Source organism: Ambystoma mexicanum, chromosome 1p (genome assembly GCF_040938575.1).
Source record: "Ambystoma mexicanum isolate Mex_15411 chromosome 1p, UKY_AmexF1_1, whole genome shotgun sequence".
In the NCBI taxonomy this organism is placed as follows: Eukaryota; Metazoa; Chordata; class Amphibia; order Caudata; family Ambystomatidae; genus Ambystoma; species Ambystoma mexicanum.
The window spans coordinates 355251687-355279113 of NC_090921.1; the positions used below are offsets into that span (position 1 = coordinate 355251687).

The 27427-nt window shown below is 47.3% G+C and overlaps 1 protein-coding gene across 1 annotated transcript in view; it reads left to right on the forward strand.

Moving 5' to 3' along the window:
- The window catches only part of LOC138483022 (sodium/iodide cotransporter-like), a 642342-nt gene that overhangs the window by 153253 nt on the left and 461662 nt on the right, over positions 1 to 27427 (forward strand). The window contains exon 5 of the mRNA XM_069613846.1: positions 16708 to 16862. Within this exon, the coding sequence (XP_069469947.1) occupies positions 16708 to 16862 (155 nt within the window). The remainder of the gene's footprint in view (positions 1 to 16707; positions 16863 to 27427) is intronic.

Here is a 27427-nt window from a genome sequence, read left to right on the forward strand (position 1 = left end):
ACATCCAAGACATCATCATCCTCAATCGATACAGCAGTCTACAAAGAGACTATGCAAACAAGATGGTTAGTGGCCTCACCATCATTCACAAGGCATCATGGTGATGCAGACAACTGGATGTGACCACCATCAACTCTTTCAAAAACATCTCCTGCCACTTCCCACTCTCCCAATTAGACACAGTCACCTTCCACATCATCTCCAGACCAATCAAGGCCAACACCTCATTCATCACAGACTTGGTCACCAACATGTCTAACACGTATGTTAAAAATATCTCCCTCTATCACTTCATCATTTTTGCCAACTGAACAACCAGGTCCATGAAAGAAGATCTGTACTGCTTTCTCAACACTCTGAACCTTATACAGTACATGAAAAACCCAACACAAAGGAAAGGTAATATCCTCAACCTCATCATCACCGCTGTGGCCATCCTTTCTCTCAGCTCTCCAATCCCACTTAGCTGGTCGGACCAACTGACAAACCCCTATGACATCACTCACACTATCCCAATCAAGCACACTCATCGGCAACCCACCAAACAAGCCTTCAGATCATTCAAGAAATGTCCAATGGAGGCTCTCACAGAAGATCTCGCCAGCCACCACCTCAAATGGGCCGATCTAACTCAGATGAACCGGGACCGCAACTCGCATTATTCAAGAACTCAACACCACCCTCGCAACCAACATCAACCACCATGACACGCTGAAACAATGCACCTTCCAGTCTAAACCTACGATATGTTGGTATGCTCAAGGACTCAACCTTAACAAAAGAAACAATAAAATACGTGGTGACTAACCTACAGCACATCTAACCTTGTCTTAAGGAAATCTGTACTCCGCACAGATGACCAACTATCAACTGCCTAGGCCAACTATTACTAGAACAAAATAGGCAAGACCAACAATGAAGCAGAACCCTCTTCAAGTCATCAAGCATTGCATCAACACTCTCCCTGACCTAGTATGTACCGCACTCCATTGAAAAATCCACTTCCATCAACCACTTCTTATTTAACAAGATCAGCATGATCCACCAGCACATACCAACACCCCTACTGACAGCACACCACCCAGCATATCTTGCAAAACCACCACTACCTGAACATCTTTTAATTCACTCACCAGGGAAGACTTGACAGTCACCCTAGCATCCCTCAAGTTCACAGTGTATGCAAGGCATATCCTCCCTGCTGCATATTCAAGAATATTCTGAATAAAGCACTCTTTCCTTACCTGGCATTGATCAACAACCCCCTCACTCAAAGTACCTTCCCCTGGGCCGTCTAGACCGGACTAATCCTACAGCTTCACAGGAAACAAACACTGGACCTGGTGACCTCAGCAATTTCCACCCCATCACAAATCCTCAATTTCTAGTTAAGAACATTGACAACGCAGTAGCCACGCAACCCCTACAACACATCAATGCCAACAACCTCCTTCAGTCCTACCAATCCAGCTCTCAACAGTGGCCACCCTTACCTCCTGGTTCTCCTAGACCTCTCATCTGCATACCACACAAAAGACCAACAGACACTTACCAGCATTCTACATAGCTGCATGGAAATCAGCAAAACCGTCATCACCATCAAATCAATCAGATGGATTCCACCAGAACACCAACTCTGTCCAACACTGTGCTGTCCTGCAAGGATCCATCTTCTCCCCTTTCATCTTCACCCTTTACATGGAACTGTTCAGAACCCTCCTGGCTCCACATAACATCCACATCTATTAATATGCAGCTGACAGTGTTGTCCAAGCCGGTCCCCTCCCACCTGCATGATGATAAAGGCCTCCTGGAAGGCTTTTTAGTGGTCACCCTCCTACCACACCTCAGATGTATCCTAGATGTTGCAGTATGACTTATCAAAGCACTCTACAAATTCAACCGCATCCCCCCTGAACATCATCGAACTATACTGGCTGCCGCTGCAAGCAAGTATCACTTTCAAATCATGCTGCATCATCTACAAGGCCATCACTCGCAAATTCCCAAGCTAACTTGCAGACAGGCTCAGCATCTCCGGAGGCCTCAGATTCACCAGAAGCAAGCACATATGTATACTTGAACTCCATCAGTACAGGAAGGAAAGAATCAGAAGACAGACCTCTGTCTATACCCCTAATTCTAGAAACTCCTCCCCATCAAAACCAGACTCGTTCTCTCACCTCCACATTACAGGAAGGAGCTCAAGACCCTCCCCTTCAAAGAACTTCTCCTCAATAATAACGGGAACACCCATTTTTTTTTATTGTTATAGCTGGAACATATCAACTTTAGAATATATAAAACATCAAACCTTTTCAAAATTAAGAGAATTTAAACAATAATAAAAAAACAATCCCAAAAGATGCCACGACAATGATGAAAATCTCTGAATTCAAAAGTCACAAAGAGAAGAATGCGACAATAGGTAGCACATCTGATATACATATGTAGAAAACACGAGACACACAGTCTTACAGCCAGTTTTAAAGTCCAGCATCTACGATGCCAGTATTTTCTTGCAGATTGTGTTCATGCAGGAATGCTATGGCACAAATTCTCACTTTAACAGAATAGCCACTATAAATCATGTGCCACAGCGTAGTCGAGGCTTTAATTTCGTATAGGTCGACAATTGTTTTAAAGTGATGCTGGCGCTTCAGTAAGAGTGCTTTTCACTCAGACATTAGGTGCTGTAGATCTTCTCTTTTGGAATTGTCTTGACAAAAACGACAAAAGTTCATGATTTCATTAATAGACATTCTGCACATTAAGATTTGTCTAGTCAGCCATAGATTTAATCTTAAACGTAAGAAATCTTGTCTATGGACAGAGGACGACGATTGCACCAGATATGCTTCTGGAGTGCTATGTTCTTTGTACCGATAGGCATCTGGATCACAGTCACGATATCTTGAGCAGGTTTCACAATTAGTGGCCCAATCCATTGCATATAATCTGGTTTTAACTTGCATAGGATTTTGGAGAAGAGTGGTAAGAGATACATCTATATCAGCCATGATCTGAATCACATAGGATCTCCATTTACATATAATCAAATCAGATGCTCTGAACACATCCCAGCTAGAGCGCCCAGTACTGAGTTAGTCTCAATGGCCATGATGCACTTTCTAAACAATGCAATCACATGCCAAGTGTATCTGCCAAACAAGGAGATTAGGCCCAATCGTATCGTTTTTAGGAGAAGCGGTGTACAGTTTGGTAGATTTAAAACTCCTCTCCAATACTTCGCCTCCAAGAGGGACCAGAACTCCTTGGACAAGATGGGTCTTGTTTCAGCAGCGTATAACAGAATGGGCGTAGCTTTCTGTTGATAATAGGTCATTGCCGGCATGGCTGAACATTTGGCATATTTTCTTTGGATGATATTGGTTTGATACTTGACAGTGTTGACCTTATCAATAAGAAGCTGTCTGTAGATTTCAGTTATCCCTTGGCTAGCTATCTGAACACCCAAGTATGTACAGAGACGAACCACTTGTAGACTTTGTTCATTAAGGGTCCACCTGTTGCTTTTTGATGCAAACTTGCTGGACACATTGAATTTCATAATCTTACATTTTTCAAGATTAATAATTAGATGATTATTTTGGGTGTATTCAGCAAGTACATCAAGTGCATTTTGGAGGCCACTTGGTGTTTTGGATATTATGGCCAAATCATCTGCATACATTAAGAATGGGATTTTTTTTGGGCCAATTTTGGTGGATCAGTGAGAATATTTAGTAAAGCCTTAGATATATCGGAAATGACAAAATTGAAAATAGCGGATGCAAGAGTACAGCCCTATCGTACTCCATGTTGAACATTAATTGGTGCCGACAGTTTTCCATCAGAGGACAGTCTAACCTGTATTGTATTGTTAAGGTGCATATCTTTAATAAGAGAGATTAGACAGTGGGGGCACCTTTGTTGTGTTAGTTTATGTATAAGCAGTCCTCTGGGAATTGAATCAAATGCCGCTTTTAATCTATGACGGCCATGTGCAACGCTATTTTTCTAATGTGATGGCTGTGAATGATAGATGACAGAGTAAAGAGGTTGACACAGGTGCCCATCCCAGAGACAAAGCTAGTTTGGAACGGAACTCTAATACCTACCGCATTGGACCAATTGTTAAAGTCTCTCAGTATAAATTTGGCAAACAGCTTGCCCGGTGCATCCAAAAGAGAGATGGGCCTGTAGTTGTTGGCCACAGACCGATCTCCATTTTTAAAAATCGGAACAATTATTGCAGACAACCAGGAGGAGGGGATCTTGTTAGCGGTCAGAATCTTGTTGAATATTTTCTTAATAATTTTGTTTGAAAACAAAGTTGTTTAGCCCATCCGGACCGGGGGCATGAGAGTTGTTTAGTTTTGTAATCTCTGTGAGAATGTCCCCCTCATCGATAACAAGACCATCGTAGTTGGAAATCTCGATAGAAGCATAAAGTTCAGACCCTGCTGGTTTTTGATATAAAGCAGAGAAGTGCACTATCCAATCTAATTCGCTCACACCATTAATCTGCACTGATTCCTGGGTTAGATTATTCGCTATATTCAACATTACCCAGGTTTGGGCAGAGTTTTTGGATCAAATACTTCTCAACATGTTTTCACCGTTGGTTTGAAGCAACTGTATTTGGTGGTGGCGTATCCAATTAAGATACTGACAATGCAAAGCGCGAAGCCATATCAGTTTGTTCTTACAGTTGGAGGAGGCTACAAGCTTTTTGTTTTTGCGCAACAGTGCTTTCTTAGCTTGGACCCATGGGTCAAACTTGTACCGCAGATGAAATTGTACTTGAGAGCGAGAGATTACCTTCTCACTAAAACACTGTAGATAGGTGGTATAATCAGTGTTGCTCGCCATAGAAGTATGATTGCAAGTATACAGCTGGTTATAAAAAGACAACAAAGATTGAGGATTCAAGCTTAAATGTGATCTCGTGTTATTGACTATTATCTTTTGAGGGAAAATGGATTTGTCATTGATACAGGAACCCAAGTTAACCGACCACGCCAGTACAACATTTTGTGGTCGCTAAAATCTTGTGGTATAATATTGAAGCTTGTAGCCCCCTCAGACGTGTGTGTGTCAACAAAGGCATAATCAAGAATCGATGTACACTCTCCTCCCTGCCACGTGATTTGTGGATTTGTATCTCTGGGTAGCGCACCATTACACATGTGTAGACCTCTATTTTTAATCATCAAAAGCCATTTTAGGCAGACCAGATAAAACTTTGCAAGAGTATTTGCAAGTTTATGTCGCCCATGGCAATGATATTCGTAATGTCAGGGGATTCAGCGATTTCATTTAATAAGGATTCCAAATCATGAAAGAAATCTTCATCTGACATTCCCAATGGATTGTGATAGATGTTTAAAATTGCTACTGTTCTTCCCGGAAGAATAAGCTTTGCAAGGAGTAGGTAGGGATTAGGGGCAGCCCACCAGTCTAGTCACCACTCGCTATGATTTTTGATGGCAACTCACATTCCGAAGATGGCCGTCCCTGGGCCAGGGTTTTTGCCGGATGAAACACAATTGTGTGATCATCCCAAACAGGTCTTTCCTTGAGCCAAGTCTCTTGTAAAAGAATAATATCATACTTGGATAGGACGACCGCACTTTCGCCAAATAGATGTGAATTGCCACATGTATTCCGACTAATAGTTAGAATTTCATGCTTACTTACTGCGATTCTTGGTTATGATTGCCAGTTCAAATTGGATTTATCAGAGAGCGAGTGGTGAGGTCATTCTTTGTTATTGACATGGTTCACTCTGTAGATGTTGTTCTGAGCTATGACTCTCTGAGAGTTTGTGGCATGGCTTGGGAAGACTAAGTTGCCCTCCGAGTACAACATGAAAGGGTCGATTGTCAAAACAAATCCCAGGGCAAAAATCTCCATCCTTGCCTGCCACAAAGCGTTTCTTATGTAGTGGGATTGGTGCAATTTCTGCAATCGAGTCATCATTAAACTGAACAAAATCGACTTGATCAATGTCTGCCGATGTTATTCCTTTCAGCGCACTATTCTCATCAAAAATGGCTAAAATGCTCATTCTGTTCATAGTTTAGGCAGTAAAAGGTGCGGGGCGACACTTGAGGATTAGACAACAGAAGTTAGCATGTTTTTATTGACCAAGTTGATTCTGGCCTGTTTTGTGCTCATTCTGGGAGTCTGGAATATCTGTCAACACAAAGCTACTGGTATCTTCGGTAGATGACAAGGGCACAGATTTTTGGTGTAAGTAGGATATTGAACCACCATCTCGAGACCCCAGAGTACCCACTTCCACTACCTTCGCTGCTTCATTGGAGTCAACCAGTGCACCAATCGGAGTCTCAACAGGACTTATTTTCAGAGTGACTGGAGGTTCAATAGTGCCGACCTTGGTGGCAACCGGAGAGGCGGAGGGGATGGATTGCACTTCAGAGATAGACATGATTAGTTCATTCAATGGTTGGTAATCTTCAATTGAACTAGTAGCAAGCTCGGTCTGAGTTTCGTTTCATGTGGGTAGGAGAACTTGATTGCTAGTGTTTATTTTTGTTACCGGCCTAGTGTTGCCTTCCGGTATTAGACGTTTCAAAAGTTGTTTCAGATTAGCTCTTGAGCACGAAGTGGGCATTGATTGGTTCTTTGTTTTCTTTGTTATGGCCAAATTTCTGCTCCTGCGTATTACCCCTGTCTTGGTCTGAAAGAGCCTATAGGGTATCTTTTGGTTGTTATCAGGAAGCCCACCTGTGTCCACCTGTAACCTCTGGCTTTGTCGTGTCGCTAAGCCATGACGTTGATGGCAGATGGTGGAGGTATCCTCTGGCACTATTTGGGAATCAGAGCCGATTACAGGTTGTGTTACAAGGTTAATAATAGACTTGTTTGGGTTCATATTCATAGTGTCAACAGTCACATCCTGATTGGGATTACTGCTAACACCCCCCTCTATTTGTCACATTCCCCAAGTTTGTCTATCTCATTTCCAGATTCAACTTCAATAGACATTTGTGCAAGATCACCATACACTTTCACATGTTCCCTATTACATGGGATTAATGTATTTTTGGTTAAGTGATTCACATCTCGTTTCAGGTTTTCATTCATCCAATTCACAATTAAGTCAATCTGTTTTGCTTGAGCTGATATTTTATCTAAAGTTTCAAATAGTTTCACCAGGTTGTTGATTGTCATGTTAAGAGCCTGAGTGGTTAATCCATATACATTGGAGGAAGGAGGCCTTAAGGACAGTCGACTCAGGGTTGTTGGATCACAGATCACCCCTTGATGTTTGATCGCCACACAGGGTGACATGATAGGCAAATGACCTGTTTGAATGGAGCTATCAAATAAGCTTGGAGATTGGTATAAGCTGTTATTGTGAGTACTTATAGAGGAAGAAGAAGCAATTATAGAGATATCACCAATACAAACACTACAATGGTCTAAACAAATAGCAGGAGTAACAGCCAGTGACTTAGGCGAGGCATTGGAACCACATGTGGGCGCCAGCACATCCGAACAACCACCCAAGTTCACTGCTAAATTAGCAACGGGAAGGCTATTATTGACTGCCTCATTAGTGATTTGCAGTTCCACCAATGGCACCACTTCTGGGTGGTTTAGTCTTGGCAATCCTGGTACTGCCTCTACTTCCAACAATTGTGTGTCTGTAATTGAGATGCTATTAGACACTATTGCAGAAGTACCATCATTTGGCGCTGTGGGCAACACAGCGACACCTTTTGGATCAAAAGAATTCACACTCATAGGTTTGCAGAAGTCTCGTAAATCACCAACACACGATTTCTTTTCTCCACCATCAATCACAGAGTCAACCATCTTCCATTTCGTAGCGATCATCACTGAGCGATGTAGCGGGGTGGATTTTAGCGTAAGAGAAGTGCTGGAAGTTTTAACAGTGGGTGGCATGTCGGTTTTGAGTGTATATGTCTTGTATACCATTTAATGCTCAAAGAATCTCTTGGAGGAGCAAGCAGTTGGATAGCAGTAGACCCAGTGGGCAGGTTTGTAGAACTTGACCAACAATTAGAGATGCTCTCGACTGCTCAAAGGGTAATTCCCGGCAGGCACAGTCAAGTAGGAATCAAGGTGGTTAAATAGAGTTTCGCCAGAAATAACTCCACCAACACATCATTTTCAAATTGCTGTAGCACGAGAGTTGGCTCGACTGATCAAAGGGTCTAGCCCCATAGTCGCAGTCGAGCAGGTTAGATTAACAAGAGATCAAAAGTTAACCCCCTCATGTGCGTAAATGTTTGTTTGTTGCAATGTGTAGGTGCGCTCAACTGTTTAAAGGGGCGTGCCCCATAGTCACAGTCGAGTGATACGCAAGATAATTTGTTTAAAATTCCGTCGATATTTCTCCACCGTTACTGTTGTGGTCTTGATAGAATGGCGCACAGTAGGCAATATGAGAGTCACAGAGTTTTTAGAATGAAGAGCTCTAGAGCCAAGTGGCGCTCACCTTTTGTTTTGATGCATGTTTCAGCAATAGCAAATTCAGCCTCCTCTAAGCCCCTCAGCCTGGACCACCAGACACCAGATACACACTGCTTCACTCAGCGCGCTCGGCGTTGCAGGAAGGAGGACACGACCTTCCTAGGCACCCAAGGGGCACACAGCAGACTTCCCGTTAACTTCTGCTGCCAGCGCCACCAGAGCCAGAGCAGCTAAACAGCTTGACACCACAACGCACCACCGTTTACACCGCAGCCAGTCTTCACACCGCAAGGGCTGGGTGTGCTGTTTTTGGTTGCTCCGGGGGGGATTGTCTTCGCTCTCCAAGAGCTTTAAAGGAATAGGCAACTCCTGAATGGAATGAAGTTTTAATTGAAATTCAGGATGCAGTTCACAGTTCACGGAGCACGCTCCAAGTATCCAAAAAAATCAAATTTCAATTGCGCAAACAAAAGCCAGAGCCACAGCTGCTAAACAGCTTGACACCGCGAACACCCATTCCACGCCCCATGTAACCTGAGACTGGCGAATATGCTCCTCCATTTCCTCTCCAGGTTGCTTATAAATCCCTTGCTGCCAAATTGCCTGACCTCCCATCCCCTCGTTGTTAGCTGCCTGCTCCCTTGTATTGATCCTTGGTGAACTGCTTCCCTCGTGTATACTTCCACATGTGAAAATCTTCATGAAGAGATGTCTGCGCTCCATAAATACTCTATGTATAATCCTTTGCTAGTGTGTTGATGCAAGGCATAATGGAGAATCTGTGTTATGCTGCAGGTAAGCGTATGCAAGTTGAGAAAGCATGCTGAGATGTGTGTTGCTGAAGTGGTGATGTCAAGGTAAATAAATCAAGATACCAGATACATAACATTATATCCTAAACATTTAACATAGGGTTAACCATTGCAGTGCATAGCATGGCGAATATAGCACAGCATGTAAAGACTAGGAGAAGTGGAGGCCAGTAGGCCACTGTATATAGGTAACCACTCCTGGCTTTCTCATGAACTTTAACTATAAGGATGTTTTTGGGTACCAGCATCCAGATGGTTTGGCAAAGGCCGGGACACGTCCACAACACTTCGATTTGAAAAAAAGAGTTAAAAGGGTGACTGTAAACAATTATTTTCTTAAAGGCCTACAGGACCAGACAGTGTGCCTGCCAATAGTAATACATATATTATATAGGCCTCCTGTTGCTGTGACTGGACGAACATGTTGTCTGGTGTCAAAAATGTCTCTAGTTCTTCAGTGCAAGAAGGTTGATGTTAAACCAGTGCTGCTCAGGGTTGAATGAATGCCAGACAGATGTATTATAGATCTTCCAGCACCTGGGTGGTTTGTGACTGGAACTTGGACGAGGGAGGTGGGGCATGGTGGTGGGGCTCTGCACCTGCTTCGGGGCTGTTAAAGGATGACACTATAGTATTTTCAACTCTGGCCCTCGTGAGAATTAATTACAGTGGCCCTCATTACGACCCTGGCGGAAATCGAAAAACGATGGCGGAAATGCAATACCGCCATCGAATAGCGCTCGGTGCGACTATGACCCGTCACCGCAAAGTACGATGCCATTAGCGACACCGTAGTGAACGCCAACGCTAACTGCACCAAGCACGCGCGCGCGCGCCATGCCAAACCGCAAACACCACCATGGTGCAACGGTACGCCAATTCCGACCCTAGCGGACATGTACCTAACGCCATCAGGCATGGCGGAATGGACCATTCCGCCATGGCGAGAAGTACGGCATCGCGAATCAACCGTAAACGGCCCCACTGAGTGCCTGTACACCGCTCCCTGCCCACAAAGTACAACTCCCCGTAGGTGCAATGAAGCCACAATGCAACCATTGAAATGTACAAGTCACCCATGCATGCCAACGAACAAAAGAAACACAACAGGGGCCAATGGGAGCTGCAGGGCACAGATGGCACGAATACACAAGCCATCCCAATGGACATGACCACAGTCCCCCACCAAGAAACGCACGCAAACACAGGCACCTGTGACCAGCAATATACCGAAAACCACATCATTCAACCAGTCCACCTGGCTGACCGGCATCTGTTACACAAAACCCAATCCCCCGCCCCTGAGCATGACAACATTCAAACTGGCATATTGGCAGCCCCCATCCCTGACCTCACTGGGCTTCGTAGGCAAACGCGCACAGCACAGTACCACGCAACTAAACCCCGAAGCTGGAACCCAATGCAGATCTCCTCACAATACATCGCCCCCCAAATAGGCATATGCCACATCACTTGCAAAGAAAAACGCTACACGGGCCAAATCAGAATAGACATTTATGCACATCAAAATCACCAAGCACATACAGCCATCAGGCCATGAAATCCAAAACACCAACCACCATTGTGGGCTGCTTCCGCAAGAAACGACCAGCCACTACCTGTGTGTCGCCCTGTTCCCCCATGGTACACAGAGCCACATTCACGTACGAAAAGGCAACATGGAAGCGCACAGAACCGCAGGGCCGTCCCAATGGGGAGGCACTAGTCCAGCTGAAAGGCCGAAATGTTGCTCCGAGCCACCAGTACTGCGTAAGGGCATGTGGGCCATTGGCGATCGTCCCATAAGATCGTAATGCTGCTCCACTGATTAACACGAAGCAGCAGGTGTCGGGAGTAAAATCCATCTGCAGGAGTGGCATACAGATGGCAGTGGCAAAAGGGGAGGAGATACCTGTCAACCAAAAGAAAAGAAAAAGAACAGAATGGCCATCAGAACTACATTCGAACAACTCACTTCAATGATCACACGAAATCCACAGCCATATGCATGCTAGCCCACTCCAAAGGAACATCACCACCCCAAAACCACTTGCGACTCACAACCATCTATATCGAGGTGCAAACACCATCACAAACGAGTGTCTGAGGGCGCCTCGAGACAGGGAGGGCTCAACAAGGCCAGATGGACGATGGTCCCACTATGGCAGCCCTGCATCACATAGCGTAGGGGAGGCGGATAGATCCCAAGAAGCCCTGTACATGGCAAACTCTGTACCAAATCACCTGCCCATGCATCCATCCATCATTCCCTCATCCCGGGATCAAAATGCCTGAATAATTACTCACATGACATTAGAAACATCCATTGAGTCTGTGCGTTATGCAGCCTGCTAAATCCACAGTGCCCCAGCCCGTAATTCCAGTGTTGTGAAGTAACATGTATTTGGGAACGGACGGCCTCATCGCCCACGTAGCTATTGCGCATCCCAAACTATTCATATCAATCATTGCTCCCTCGCCATGGGCCCTGTCTCAAGGACATAGAACAATAGAACGTTACATTTGCAGTCAGACCTGTGGGCATCTCCTCGCCGCTAGCTGGAAACCGAAAGCGCCGCCCTTCGAATTCCTCATTTGCAACATCACGTCGAAAAGGCATCTGTGGCCGTTTGAAATCACTAATCATCCCATCGAGTGCGGCTGTGTGTGAAAATGGCAACTGCCTTCACCCACGAATGGGACGCCCCGCCCGTCGTTGCAACTCGGTACAGTGATGCATGAGGGCCCACCGTTAACCGAGTACTACGTCCCACTGACCCCTCACAAGTCTGTTCGCGACTGCACAGATAGTACGTGAAACAATGGGACCACAGCAGAATGAACATATCAACCAATCTTACACGGCCATCGGGTACAAATACATGATTGCAATAGCAAGATGCCATTCCCCGAATTGCAGCGTTGTGCGCGGGACGTGCTCGGCCAAAGGGGAGAGCAGTTTGCACAGGTGGAATTAATCACCACAGGTGGAGGCCATACAGCCTGAAAACACATAAATTGCACAGCCAGTCCCCTCCCACAACCACACCGAAATGCTACCGGCAGGACTCGCGATGTTGGCCCTGGGGGACCTGATAGCACTGCAAGTGCTCCGACTCCAAGAAGTAGACGAACACCAACTACAACCAGCCGCACGGAGGAGACGCAGGAGGAGGAGGAGGCCAAGGCAGGGCCAGCAAGGCCCACCGGCACAGCCACTGCAACCACGCAGGCAGCCCGCAATACCACGCCTCCGAGCACATCCGTTCAACCTCACTGATGAGCAGATCCACACCCTCTACCGTCTGGACCGGGACACCATAGCCGCCATTGTGGACATGACACAGGCTGACCTTGTCAGCATGATAGACAGCCCAACCGCCATCCCACCCCTACTGAAGGTGGTGTCTGTACTACACTTCCTGGCCACAGGCACCTACCAGCACACAGTCGGACAGTTGCATGGCATTTCTCAGCCACTGTTCTCACGGACACTATTGCTAGTGCTCGATGCCCTCCTGAAGCACGCAGACGACTACATCTCTCTACCACGCTCGGAGCTGGAAATAACCAACACAAAAGTGGGATTCCATGCACTTGCCGGCATACCGGGTTGCATTGGTGCCATCGACTGCACCCATGTTGAATTGGTCGTCCCACATGCCATGGAGGCCCAGTACCGCAACCGAAAACAATTTCATTCCCTGAATGTACAGATGGTGTGTGACTCCAACAGGATCATTACACATTGTTGTGCCCGATTCCCTGGATCAACCCATGATTCTATGGTCTTGAGGAACTCTACAATACCACGCTACATGGAACGACACGCAGGGAACAGATCCTGGCTACTCGGTGAGTCTCATTACATGCATGATGATGTGGGGTATGTGATGCGGCAATGACCTGCCAGGAAGGGGGGGGGGGTGTGCGTACGTATCAATGGCATTCCACATCATACGTTTCTCGTCCACATACAGGTGATGCTGGATATCCACTGAAGAGATGGCTCCTCACACCAGTCCGGAACCCACGGGACCAGCATGAGGAGGACTACAACCATGCCCACTCACGTACCCGTGTAGTCATTGAACAGGCATTCGGCCTACTGAAGGGTCGTTTCCGCTGCCTCAGCAGGTCTGGCGGGGCACTCCTGTACCGCCATGAGAAGGTTGCAAAGATGGTGATGGCATGTGTCATGCTCCACAACATGTGCGTACGTAGAAATGTGCCCATGCCCCCTGACGCAGAACTGCAAGCACCTGAAGATGGTCATGATGAGGGTGGGGATGTGGCAGCACCTCATGGAGTCTGCGAGGCACCGGAGGGCCGTGACATTCGTCAGCATCTCATTGATGTATGCTTCTAGCACTCACGCCTGGTGGCTGATGCATGGACACGGGACTCGTGGCACTGCGTGTGTCTGGGACATGCACAATATGGACTGTACGCCTATGATGGCCTAGTACACAAAGATCAATGTCCACACTTCTCATCGGTTGATCGTGCACTTTTTATGGCATATGTGACATCATGTTGAACACCCTATCGACCCGCCACCCAAGTGAGCCCAACACACCCCCTCCACCCTCCTACCTCCCCCCCCGAACACCAGTGTCCAAAGATGCTCATTGTCAGTGGGCTGTCGCTATTGCATGCCCCCTCTGCGGGTATCAGGGGCACCCCTGCCTGTGGAGCGCAGGTTCCTTCCAGATCTACGTTGGGGGCTGCCCTGGACGGAACTTGCAACGGATGATGTGTCTGCCTGCTCACGTCCATGCATGTCCCTAAGGGTTTGCGAGAGCTCAGTGAGCACACGGCGCACTGCGGCAAGTTCGGCACATACGTCTTTGGACGTCGCATGCAGTTCCCCCCTCAGGCTCTCGGTGCTACTCTCAATTTGTGCCCTTAGCGTCTCTGTACCTCTCTCCATTTCTGCCCTAAGTGTCTCTGTTGATGTTTCTATGTCTGCCTTGGTGCCCCCACATTCATCGGCATGGCCCTTGAGGAGTGTGGCCATTTGCTGCTGTTGGACGATTAACTTGTCGAGGGACTGTTGCCTCTGCTGGGCCATGGCCATTTGCGGTGGTGTCACAGAGGGGCTGTTGTCCTCATGTTGTCTTGCCACAGGGCTTGTGGGGGATGGCCAGTCGTCGTCTTGTGGGTGCCCCTGCGTGGTATCCTCATGTTGTACGGGAGGGGACAGACAGGGGGATTGGGACAGGTCATGGATGGATCTGACCTCGACATCCCCGTCTTCTGTGTCGGAGCATGCTGCCATCAATGGGGTGTCACCTATGGTGCTGCTGCCACCAGAGGCAGTGCCTTCTGTGGCATCCATTGGGGGGACCTGTGGTGCTGGTGTTGTGGGCATGCTGGCTGCTGGGGTGCCTGTTGATGTTCCCTCCTCTGTGCTGCCACCTGATTTGTGCTGCTGCCGTGTCTTGATGCGTGCAGCTGAGGTGGAGGGTCTCTGGCCGTTGGTCTTGGCCCTCTTTGCAGGTGTGCTGGTAGGGGTGTCCTGTAGCTCGTCGTTCGGATCGGACCCTGTGGTGGAGTAAAGGAGGGCGAGGGTTATTGATGGGTCAGTGGGAATTGGAATGGCATTGTATCACATGCATTGGGGTGGTGCCTGAGGGTGATTTGGGTCGGGGTCTTGGGGGTGGTTTCATTTGTGTGTGGAGTGAGGGTGCAGTTGTTTGGCAGCCTGCAGTTAGGGTGTGCCTGCTGCACGTGTGGTGCGTGTTTTAGGGGTTTTTAATTAATTATGTATTTATTGTGGGTTTTAACGTGCGCTATCAGGCCGATGTGTGTGGACGTTCTCCTGGACATGTGTTTCTGTTGCACTATGGGGACACATGGTACTTCACATGAATGGACTTTGTGGATTTGGCATTGTTTTATCTGGGCCACCTACCTGAATCTTCGGATGTCTGCACTCCTTTCTCCATCCCTCCGACTCCCTCTATGCTCTCCATTCCGATGGTGGAGGCACAGATTTCTTCCCAGGGGGTCAACTTGATGGGTGATTCAGGACCTCCCCCGGTGGCTGTGGCAATGTTGCGGTTGGCAGAGAGTATGCTGCGGACGCGTATCCGCAGGTCGTCCCATCGCTTGCGGCATTGCTGTGGGGTGCGGGGTGCGGTCCCCACCGCACTTACCCGCTGTGCCACCAGAGCCCATATGGCCTTCTTGTTTGCAAGTGCCGTCCTGGTCATTTGCGTGGAGAAGACGACGGCAGCATTCTCCTGGAGGGTCTCTGTTAGCACGGTGAGTTCCTCACGGGAGAAGTGGACCTGCCGCTTGCGGTCGCACGCTTTCTTCGCTGCTTTTCCCATTATTCTTGGTTTCGCTAGGGTGGTTGGCGGGTTGGGGTGTGTTTCGGGGTAGTGATTTTAGTGGTTGTGTGGTTTTAGTGTATTTATAGGTGTACGCCGGGATGTTTCCCGTTCCGGGCCCATGTTTTAGCTTCCGTTTCCGTATATTTCCGGCCACCGTACTTTCCGGTAGGCGCACACTGCGGTGACCGCTAAGAGGGGTGGCGGTATTGCACCTAGGGCGCCGTACGGCGGCGGTGTGGGCCGTTTTGGGGTCATTTCCGCCATCGCGGACTTTGCACTTCCGCCATGCCGTGGTGCTCGTGCCCGATGGGTCGGAATGGGCCGCACTTTGCTCCTTCGTGCAATGGCGGAAACGCTATTTACGCTGTGGCGCTCCGGTCAGTCGCTTTCCGCCAGGGTCGTAATGAGGGCCAGTATGTTTTCAGCAGGGATACTCTCACAATATAATAAAAGGCCAGGTGTATGTTTGTCCTGTATGTTTGTCCGATGCAGTAGCTTCGCCTGTTGTCATCGCTAGAGGGAGCTGTTGGCTTAGGATATATAGAGACAATGCCAATTTGCGGCTTCGCCTGTTGTCACTGCTAGAGGGAGCTGTTGCCTTAGGATATATAGTGCTCCTATAGTGTTAATGTAAACGTGCACTTTGGGCCCTGTACACACAGGCTTCTGCACTATTGCTACAATAATGCAATTGTATCCAGCCACCCAAGGCGCTGACAGGAGAGAGGCAATACTGGAGACATATTGCCTCTAAAAACACCAATTCTGTTCCCATTTCAGGGAAAGAGTTGCATAAATAACAGGCACAGGTTTTAGGTTTTGGACTGTCTACTTAAATAACTCTGATCCATATGCACTGCATTCAAATGGATTTCATGCAGATGCCCTGAAACAGGGAGTTCATTTGGTTCTCAGGGTGCCAGACTTGGAGACCCCCTTGTCCTGAACAGATTCATTGTTGGTGTTTAATTTGCTGTCCTCCCCATGGCGGATATGAAAGTAGAATGTCAAAATGTCTTCCTGTTTCCAATGGAAAGCTTGCCTGCCCAGAGTTCGTGCTCTAATCTATCTGTCCCCAACAGGGCGGCATGAAAGCTGTGATTTGGACGGATGTCTTCCAGGTGTTCGTGATGATCTGTGGAATCTTCACTGTGGTGATCCGGGGAACTATAATTCTCGGTGGAGTTGGGGCTGCATTTGAAATCGCTGACAATCACTCCAGGATTAATGTTGGCGAGTATGTACGTTTTCTATTATTGTAATGGCTACCATTTTAATAATATGACAGCTCTGTGGAGGCTGTAGCACTATGATTTGCCACTATGAGTAGGCTCAGGCTTCATTTTACACCTAATATAGCTAGGAAATTACAACGTTTGTTCACAATAAAATCATCTCATTAAAAAAACTGTGGGGCTAGAAAAATGTACACATCAAAAAAGATACAATTTAAAAAATCTATGGAATCTTGAATTCCTGCCTTAAACGTAACAATGATGTATGTAGATATTTAGATGAATGTATGCAAAGGAATGATGGCTTGGGTATACTGTGGTGGAAGGTGGATTGATTCGGGATAATGATTATTCATAGTTCAGCAAGGTTTAGACAACAGTTTCATGCTGCTATACTGTTTTAGCTCACTGCTGACATAGGTATGGCCTTGTAACACGTAGTCAGACTGGTAGTGCTTCACTGTACCCTCCTGTAAGTAGATGCATGGTCCATGTTGAGATGGGTGCACATGATGGCCCGCTGCCACTACATATAGTCCTGCTCTGCTTTTTTTTTTTTTTTTTTTTTTTTTTTTTTAACATTTATAAAGCGCTCACACAGCCCGCAGGCATCGAGGCGCTGTTACAGGCGCTGTTACAGGGATTGTTTGTTTTTTTCTTAGTTGCGTAATTGTTTTTTTTTTTTCTCTTAGTTGCGTATTTATAACGCGCTTAAACACCCAGGGGTTTTTAAGCGCGGACCCGGGGATCGAACCTGTTGTTGCTTCGTGTCGTCCTGCTTCCAAAACGCGCACGCTGCCGCTGAGCTATCCTCCCGGGATGCCAATCTCCTGGAAGAGACAATTTGTTGCAAAGCAGATAAGGCTTAAACCCATGGCTGCATTGGGGCAATGGGACGTGTCCTGTGATAAGGGTTGTTGATGTTGTGTGTTATGCTCCACTATGTGTCATGAACTGTGTGACCCCCTGTTTTGTTAGATTACACTACTTACTTCCAAGGTCAAAAGCAGTAGACAGGCATGCTGTTTTCTGTCCTATTTAAAAAGGAAAACATCTACATTGAGGGAACTATAACCCTATTTGAGCATGATTTGGACAGATACAAATGTAAAATAGAGCAGAAAACAGTTCTAAAAAGTTCTAAGAAGTTGCCACAATCTAATGCCATATCTATGTTTTTAAGACGTGTCCCTTGTAGAAGACAGATTAGTACGGTAAAAGCTTTACATTCTGTCAGAAGGAAGTATGAGAACCAAAAATGGACACAATGGGCCTCATTACACGGTAGGCGGTAAGGGTTAGCGGTCACCGGTAATGGTACCGGTGACCGTTAACCCTTACCGCCTTACTACGAGGTCCCTTAGCGGGTTGGTACTTCAACGCCTGCTTTTATCAGGCGTTAAAAACCAACCCACTAAGGGACCTTGGTGCTAATTACGGCACCGCAAATTTGCGGTACCGTAATTAGCACCTTCCCCATTCCCATTATGCCCTATGGGGCAGAAATGGGAATGGGGGAGGGCAATGATGGAAGGGGGAATTACCGCCCTGCCAAACTTGGAATAGGGCGGTAATTCCCCTTTCCACCAAGGCGATGCCGATATTTTACCGGCATGGACCAAGGTGCTATTAGCACCTTGGTCCACCGCCTACCGTGTAATGAGGCCCAATGTAAGTACATTTAATCGCTAGTGCTCCTATCAAGAAAGGAACATCAGGATTTTTCATTAAAAAGGAAACCTTACAATTTGCAAGTAAATAATTGGATACCAAAACAATAAGCAAATAATTGGTTGCTACAAAGAAGCTATTTAGATAGCATAAAAACAATGTTACAGAAAAAATTGATGCTTCATTAAAAAGGGAATTTTAAAATGTTTCAAAATGTAAATTTTGTTAATAGGCAAACAAATAACATTGAGGTAAAACCTTTCGGTTCATAATTGAGAGTGGATTAAGATAAAAACTAGCATTACATTATAAAATGGTGTTAAAAATGAAAACAAATATTGAACAGTTTTTACTCGAAACAGCAAAATGGTAAACATGAGACCCTTTTCTTCCTGCAGGAAGTCACCCACTCTTTCTCTTTGGAGTGTGATGGAGAATTCATGTAAAAAGAAAGCTTTGCCACACACACACATACTTTTAAGGCTCACTCGAAATTGGCATTGCTGAATGATATATGATCTGTAACCTTTACCAAGTGTGGTTTGGTGTTGAGTACTCTGTCAATGACTGTTTAGCTTATAGTGATAATACATCGTAACTCTGCAAAGCTCTAAGGTAAACACTTAAATATCTGTTTAACTAGATTTCCTAGAGAAGCTGTATCAACTAAGCCTTAATCACCTGGCATCTAATATCAGCTTCTTAACAAATAAGAAGTGGCCGTCACTGGTCTTCAAGGGCCGCAATTTCTCAATGACTACTCAGGCACCTGCACTTGTTCATGCTTAGTAGCTCAGCGTATAGACATTAGCCATTGTTATTGAAATAGGAATGAAAATGACAGAGAACGCGTTTGAGTCTATCAGCAAGTCTATCAGCAAGAAATCACAACATCCAAAATAAATACCAGAGATTATCATGTTATTATTCATTGTGCTTGCTGTTCAAAAATAATTGAAAATGCACGGGCTAACAGTCTGTGTAAGGAATGTGTCTCGCTAATGGAGAGCAATACGGACACAACAGCACTCTCCCGCATTGATATTCGGGCTATCCAGAGGTTTACGGCATTAGTGGCCGTATTTAAAACAACACTTTTACAGATGGTGCTACGGACATAAAACTGATGATTCCCCAGCAGGATGCTCACAACTATATGGAAATATCTTACATGGATAATTCGCTTTGTAATATATGTTATGTGTTGTGCCCTGAACTTCTAGTAGATTTGCTGTGCTTGACGCAATAGCTGATACAGATAAGCATTGGCGTATGGGCTGAACAGTGCGTGTCTAAACCATTATGGGCTATAGAGTCAGTGAATAAACCCCTTTTGAAAATAAAGCAGTTTACATTAATGTGTCCGATGGGTGTTAGAAACATCATTGAGCGGGGTGGGGGGCACTGTTGCGCGGCATCGAAAATGGCCGCGGCCTGAAAGCGCTCCATCGGATGCTCGGGAACTTCGTCCTAAAGGGAAGCAACAACGATTGTCGGCTACACTCTCAATCGATATTTTTTTCAGTAACGGTTGGAGGACTCCCTGGAAGTTGCACATTGACACGCGACTGCGTTCTGTTGCAAAATTGACCAGGGGCCTGCGGCAGTGGCAGCCGCATGGAGCTGGAGCTCCCCCTCAGCGCTGGATCCTAGGCGGCCCACGGTCAGCGGGGTTGCCGTCTGTTGACAGGGACGGTCCTCGTCGGGGCCCGGCTGGTGCTGGTGTCCCTGCCCCCTCCCGGCTCTGGTGGGCGGCATCGCCGGGGGGTGCAGGCTAGCCCTCGGCGTGAAGACGTGGCAGCTGAGCCATTCATGGTCTCTGTGGTTTGGTCGGCTCCCCGGGGAGTTGCGGCGTTGTGGAGGCGAGGCCGTGGAAGAGGTGAGTTGGGCGCCCCCTCCTTCCTGGCATATTTCATACTGTGAGGATTGCCCAAAGCCCAGATCCTGCGCTCACTCTCTCTGCAGTTGGATAGTGGGGGGCTCTGTGGGCTACTCTTCCTCCTGGACTAGGACACGCATATCCGAGCTACAGGGGATGGTAGGGTTCGACTTGGTTGGCTCCGCGGAATGGTGTGCTGAGCTTGGTGGGCTATTACCACTACGCCACTCCCCTGATGGGGAGTGCTGGAGTCCCATCCTATACCAACAGTGGGCTCTGCTGACGCTGGACACTCTGACTCCAGGGTCTACCTGTAGTGACTGTGTCAGCAGTTCCTTGCTGTGGCGTGATGAGCCAATATCCCGACTGCTGAACTGATCGGCGCAGGTTGTTTGTACATTGGGGTGCCCGTTTTTTCCTAATTTGGTGCGCCGGGCAGAGCCTATAAGTTTGCTGGAGCCCGGTGGAGATGGCTGGGGGTTCGTTACATCTCCCCCCTGGGCTCAATAGTCCTGCAGTAGGCGTGAGACCTGGTCCTTTTGAAATACATTTGGTCCTGTTCCTGCCTGTGCCCATGTGGGTGTGAACTGTGTGTGGGATCGGGTTGACATACTCCATTTCCCTTGGAATGGGCAATCAGAAATGACAGTCCAAGATGGAACAATATGCCAGAGCAGACTGGGCCTCGTCCAGCCAGGATGGGGAGCCCGGTGATTCCGGCATTGACATTTCTGCCTTAAACCAAACCCTGCTGACGCTAAAAGGCAGTACGGACAGGGGCCAAAATAGATGCTTTAACTTGTAAAGTGGATGTGTCGTGGTGCACATCAAGACATTGGGCCTCATTCCGAGTACGGCGCTAACCAATGGCGCTATTAACGCCTTGGTTGACGCCGTACCCGGACCGGCAGCGCCTTGGTGGATGGCGGAATTACCGCCCCATTCCAAGGTTGGCGGGGCGGTAATTCCCCAATCCCCATTCACCCTTCCCCATTCCCATTCTTGCCCCATAGGGCATAATGGGAGTGGGGAAGGCGTCAATTACGCCACCGTAAATTACGGTGGCGTAATTAACATCAAGGTCCCTTAGCGCCATGGTTTTTAACACCTGCTAAAAGCAGGTGTTAAAACCACCATGGCGCAAAGGGAACTCGGAGTATGGCGGTAAGGGATTACCGCCACCGCTCTCGTTAGCGGAGGCCGCTATCCCTTACCGCCATACTCGGAATGAGGCCCATTGTGTGGGAGGATGTTGAGGCGGAGCAGAGGATAGGGGAGGGTGAAGAAAAGATTGCCGTTCTTCAACGAGAGGTAGCATCCCTGCAACAGACAGTCAAGAAAGTTACTGCTAAAAATGATGATCTTGAAGGGAGGTCTAGGAGAAATAATATTCGGATTACAGGGGTGGCCGAGAGCACACACATTGACAATACAGAACTTTTTGTTGAACAGATCCTTAAAGAAGTCCGGGACAATCCACCAGTCACTAGTATGTTTATGGTTGAATGAGTCCAGCACTCGCTGGCGGTTAGGCCCCCCGCCCCGGGGCTCCTGAAAGCGCTATCATTGCCTGAATTTTCAATTATAGGGATCGTGATATCTTACTGCGAGTGGCGAGAGAGAAGAAGAATTTGCAATGGGGCTCAGCGATAATTCGATTATTCCCTGATTTCAGCCAGCAGGTGCAGGACCAGAGAAAAACTTTTGTAAATGTTAAGGGTATTCTAAGGAAGAAGGGGATTCGCTACTCGATGATGTACCCAGCGAAACTTAGAGTGGTGCAGGATGGAAAGGTCTCTTTTTTTACCACTCCGGAATCATCGGAGAGGTTTGCTATGAACATTCCGGATCCTAGACCCCCCTCACCAGGGTCCTCCTGACAGAGTTGGGGCCTGAGTGCGCATGTGGTTGAGTTGTGAAACTTTGCCAATCTTTGGCTGTAGCTGAACTTGAATTCATTATGCAATGTTGGAATACAGTAATTAGTGCTCCCTCTATGTGGGTTACCAAAGTATAATGTAACAATTGTATCGAGCCTCTGAGTCTTAGGAGTCGCAGTAGCCGCCAGCTCCCCCGTGCCCAGTGGCTACTTAGCTATGTTTTATTTGATGCTTGAGGGGTATAGCGTGGGGGGTGGGATTAGGGGGCCAGTAGATTGGGGTTTCTGGAGTAGGCGAGGGGTGGGGATTTGAATTAGTTTGGTTAATGTGTTGGTGTTGCTGGTCTGGGGTAGGGGAAAGGGGGGACTTCAAGTTGCTATATGTGCAGACTGTAATATAAGTACTGGCTTTGGTCCTGAAAATACACAAGGTGCAAACCACAACAGTCTAATTCTACAACTGGTAGCATTCTCCTGCAATCAGGGTATGAAGCAGCATCCTCCACAGTGGGTGAAGTTCAGCGTGGAGGGGATATAACCATATTAACGTGGAATATACGTAGGTTAACAAATAGTAAAAAAACATGTCTTATTATAAATTATGTAAGGAACCATCATGCAAATGTTTTGTGTATCCAGGAGACTCACTTGGCTAGAACACACAACCTCCCTAATTTAACGGGCTGGGGGATCCATAGGTATGGCTTTTCCTATTCCTCCCATTCCTGGGGGGTAGCTATATAAATACATAGATCTCTTGAGTTCAAAATGCACAAAGTGGTTTCTGACTCGGAAGGCAGATTTGTTTTGGTTGAGGGAGAAATTTCGGGGTGGCTTATACTTTTTATTAATATATATGGTCCTAATTATGACTGCCCAGAATTCTTTCAAAAATGCGCAGATCACCTACGTACATTTCCTCAATATGATGTGGTATGGGCAGGTGATTTCAATGACGTTCTTACATTGGCTATGGACAGATCCTCATCCACACAAACTATGACACCTCGGGCGGCCCAGAAGTGGTGGTCAGTAGCGAGGGATTACTCCTTGGTTGACTCCTGGAGACTGTTACACCCCTTGGACCGAGAATGCACATTCTATTCGGGGGTCCATGGCAGTTCCTCCAGGATAGACTATATCCAATTGTCCTCAGAGATAGCCAGATCGACCCAAACCGCTCAAATCCTCCCCCGTACCCTGTCAGACCACTCCCCTGTAGTGGCCGAATTTAGTAAACCCAAGTTCCCAAGAGTTGGCTTAGATGGAGATTCAGAGCGCGGGCACTGAAAGATATTGCCTTTAGGGAAGATATCCATCGAGATAAAGCTGCATTTTTCCTTACTAATACGGATTCGGTGGCAGACCCTAGGGTGGTTTGGGAAACCTTTAAGGTCTATATCCGAGGGTGCTGTATGTCTAGGGAGGGGGGGTCTTGGAGTGTATACGCAGATCTATAGCGACCCTTGAGAAGGAGATCAAGGACTTGGAAAGGGAGCAAACTCAGGGTGATTCTCTGGAGTTACAAGATCGGCTGGGGGTGAAGAGGGCGGAGGTTTGCACACTTATGGACAGCGAAGAGCAATTTTTAGGGGACCCTATAGCGGCAGCCAGATATTCTGAGGGGGACCGCCCCAGTAGGACCCTTGCTTGGGCGATTAAACAGGAACTGCGGCACAATGCAATCCTGGAGGCGGAGACTGAAAACTGGGATGTGGTTAGGGACAATCTGGCTATCAATGAAACCTTCCAGGTATTTTATGAGAAGCTGTACTCTACACAGCTAGAGGTGGGCCATGATAGTATCACCCAATATCTAGATAGGGTGGCATTGGGGTGGCTGGACTCGGAGCAGGGCGCATTATGGAATGTTCCCCCCTCTGACCAGGAGATTCTTAAGGCGATACACTCCATCCCAAATGGTAAGGCACCGGGCATTGATGGCATCACTGCCGAGATTTAAAAAGCTTATGCCGATCTACTCATCCCGCCACTGCGGAACATGTTTGAACATGCCAGGCTTGCAGGTACCCTCGCAGAGACTAACAGGACGGCCCTGGTCACGGTTCTCCTAAAACCTAGTAAGGATCTGCGCAGTTGTTCGTCATATAGACCTCTATCCCTGATGAACACCGATAATAAGATCCTGGCCAAAATTCTGACGGATAGGCTACTTCCCCATATGCCCACCCTGGTTTTGCCAGATCAGGCTGGGTTCATCCCAGGTGGATCCAACCAAAATAATATGAGGAGGTTATTCTCATTGATGCACAAAGTCAACAGTGAAATTCCTATGGCTGTCGCAGCCCTCGATGCAGAAAAGGCCTTCAACTCTGTCGAATGGCCCTTGCTGTTCAAGGTGCTCCGCCGGGCTGGTTTAGGCAATACCTTTCGACAGTGGATCGGTCTGTTGTATACAGCTCCTAGGGCAGTAGTGTATACTAATCAAAAGCAGTCGGCAGCAATATTCCCTTCTTGTGGAACCAGGCAGGGGAGTCCCCTCTCGCCCATCCTTTTTGCTTTGGCGATTGAGCCAGTGGCCTGTGCATTGTGTGAATTTCATTCACATAGGGGTATAAGTATACATTTGTGCACGTCTATTGTGTCGTCATTTGCGGAAGACATGTTGACTTACATGAAGCACCCAAGGGATAACTAGACTCCAATTGTGGGGGAGATTGAGGAGTTTAGGGCCCTCTCTGGTTTACGGATCAATTGGTCCAAGTCAGAAATACTTCCTCTTAGTGCGCGTGTATCACGGGAAGATATTGAGGATGAGCTTGACTGGCGCCCTCAGGGGATCCGTTATTTAGGGGTTTGGGTATCCACTTCTCCCATTTAGTTGTATGAAGACAACTATTTGTCGACACTGGAAAATATGGAACATAAGGTGGATTCTTGGATGCGCCTCCCGATCTCTCAGGTGGCCAGAGTTGCGCTCTCCAAGATGGTGATTATACCCACATTTTCATACATCTTTAATAATGTGCCAATCTGGCCTCCCTCGAGATTCTGGGTTCGTGTTAGGAGCCTGCTGAACAGATTGATTTGGGCCGAGGGTCTTTGCAGGGTGGGTTCGATATTCCTGACCTCCCCTTTACCATATTGTTGCGCAAGCCCAGTATGCAGTTTGGTGGTGGGCCCCTTCCCTGGATCTCCCTCATACATGTTTGGAGAAGGTTATAACTTACCCGGATAGTTTGACTGGGTTATTGGGGGGAGTGCGAGCACATGGTGCCAGGTTGGAGGCACAGCTGATAATAGGCCTGGGTTGCTGGTACTCTCCAGACATAGGGCCTCATTACGACCCAGGCGGTAAGTTACCGCCTGGGTCGTACCTTTACCACCATGGCGTAAACTACGTTTACGCCATGGTGGTTGGCGGACTTACCGCCCCATTCCGAGGTTGGCAGGGCGGTAAGTCCCCAATCCCCATTTACCCTTCCCCATTCCCATTTTTGCCCCATAGGGCATAATGGGAGTGGGGAAGGCGTTAATTACGCCACCGTAAATTACGGTGGCGTAATTAACATCAAGGTCCCTTAGCGCCATGGATATTAACACCTGCTAAAAGCAGGTGTTAAAACCTCCATGGCGCTAAGGGACCTCGGAATCAGGCGGTAAGGGTCGGCGCTGTTTACGCCGCCGTAAACCCCTTACCGCCTGAGTCGTAATGAGGCCCATGGCCATTTACTATATCCGGGGTGTTCCACTTACTCAGGAGGAAGCTTTCTGTAAGCAATTTAGGACTCTGGGTATTCATGCACTGGGGGACCTGGTGTTGGAGGGTAGATTTGTTACTTGGGATGAACTAAAGGAGAGGGGTGACTGGACTCCTATAACGATGTTCCTCAACTATAGGCTCAGGGAGACGCTGCGTTCTATTTGGCCGGCCTTCCCAGTAGCCCTGCCGATCTCATGACCTACATAACCTACATAACCTCTACACAGCACAAGCGTAAAGTGATCTTTACGTTATATAGAATAGTGCAGGCTAACACCCCGCCCTCCCCGGGGCACTAATACAGAAGTAAATGGGAGGAGAGTCTGGGATTCTCAGTGTCGGAGGCTCAATGGGGCATAGTGTGCACACAAACTAATCAAATCGCTATGAATAATAGGCTGCGTCTGATACACTTTAAGTTTGTTCACCAATTGTATTATTCTCCAGCCCGCCTAAGTGCATTCTACCCGGATAGGTCCCCCAGCTGTAAGCGATGTGGTAGGTCACCGGCTGATTTTTTTCATGTGGCCTGGGTGTGCCACCCGATACAGGCTTTATGGACTAGGATTCAGCAAACCATGGCTACTATTCTTGACACACCAATATCCGACTCCCCAGCAGTGTTCTGTTAGCTCTGGTAGAATCCGGAACCTGGAGTGAGGAGCGTCTCTTAGACATGGCCTCGATTGTTGTAAGATCGTTAATTGCTAAAGCTTGGGGGGCATCAAGAGCAACGACTTTCTCAGATTGGATCTCCTCCATGTCCAGATTCGAGAGACTAGAATCGCTGTATGTACAAACACTGCCGCCGAACAGCAGACCCATGTACTATTGGACCTTGTTTAGGTGTTACCAAAGGGAGCAGGAAAGATCCTCAGATCCTTTGAACTGTGATCAGGTGACTTAATAATGTATTTGAGGACTTGTTGAGCCTGATAGTTCCACTTTTGATATGCGAGTAGGACTGTTCAGTTTATGGGTCAGAATGTAGGCCGGAGGGTAATCTTCCCCATTTACGATACATTGTTTTTTTTGCATTGCTGTCAGAACCACCTAACGTGGAGTATCTGTGCAACTTGGGGCAGGGGTGGGTGAGGTGTGGGAGTGGGGTGAGGGGATTAGGAGGATGTAGGGGTCACTGTTGATTGTTTGTGTTATACATATTTACGTATAATTCAATATAAACAGTTTAAAAAAAAAAGAAACATCATTGAGAAAACAGTTCGCAAGTGGGTGGGGATAATGTATATCTAACTGAACGCCTAATGGAATGTTGACGTGTTTGCTTATCAAAGCAGTCGTGTGCAATGTGTCTGTGCAGTAATCGCATGTACTACGGAGCTTGTAGCAGGATTGATTGTTACAGTGCTTTAATGTGAATACATTCTGAATAAAAATACATGTTTTAAATGTT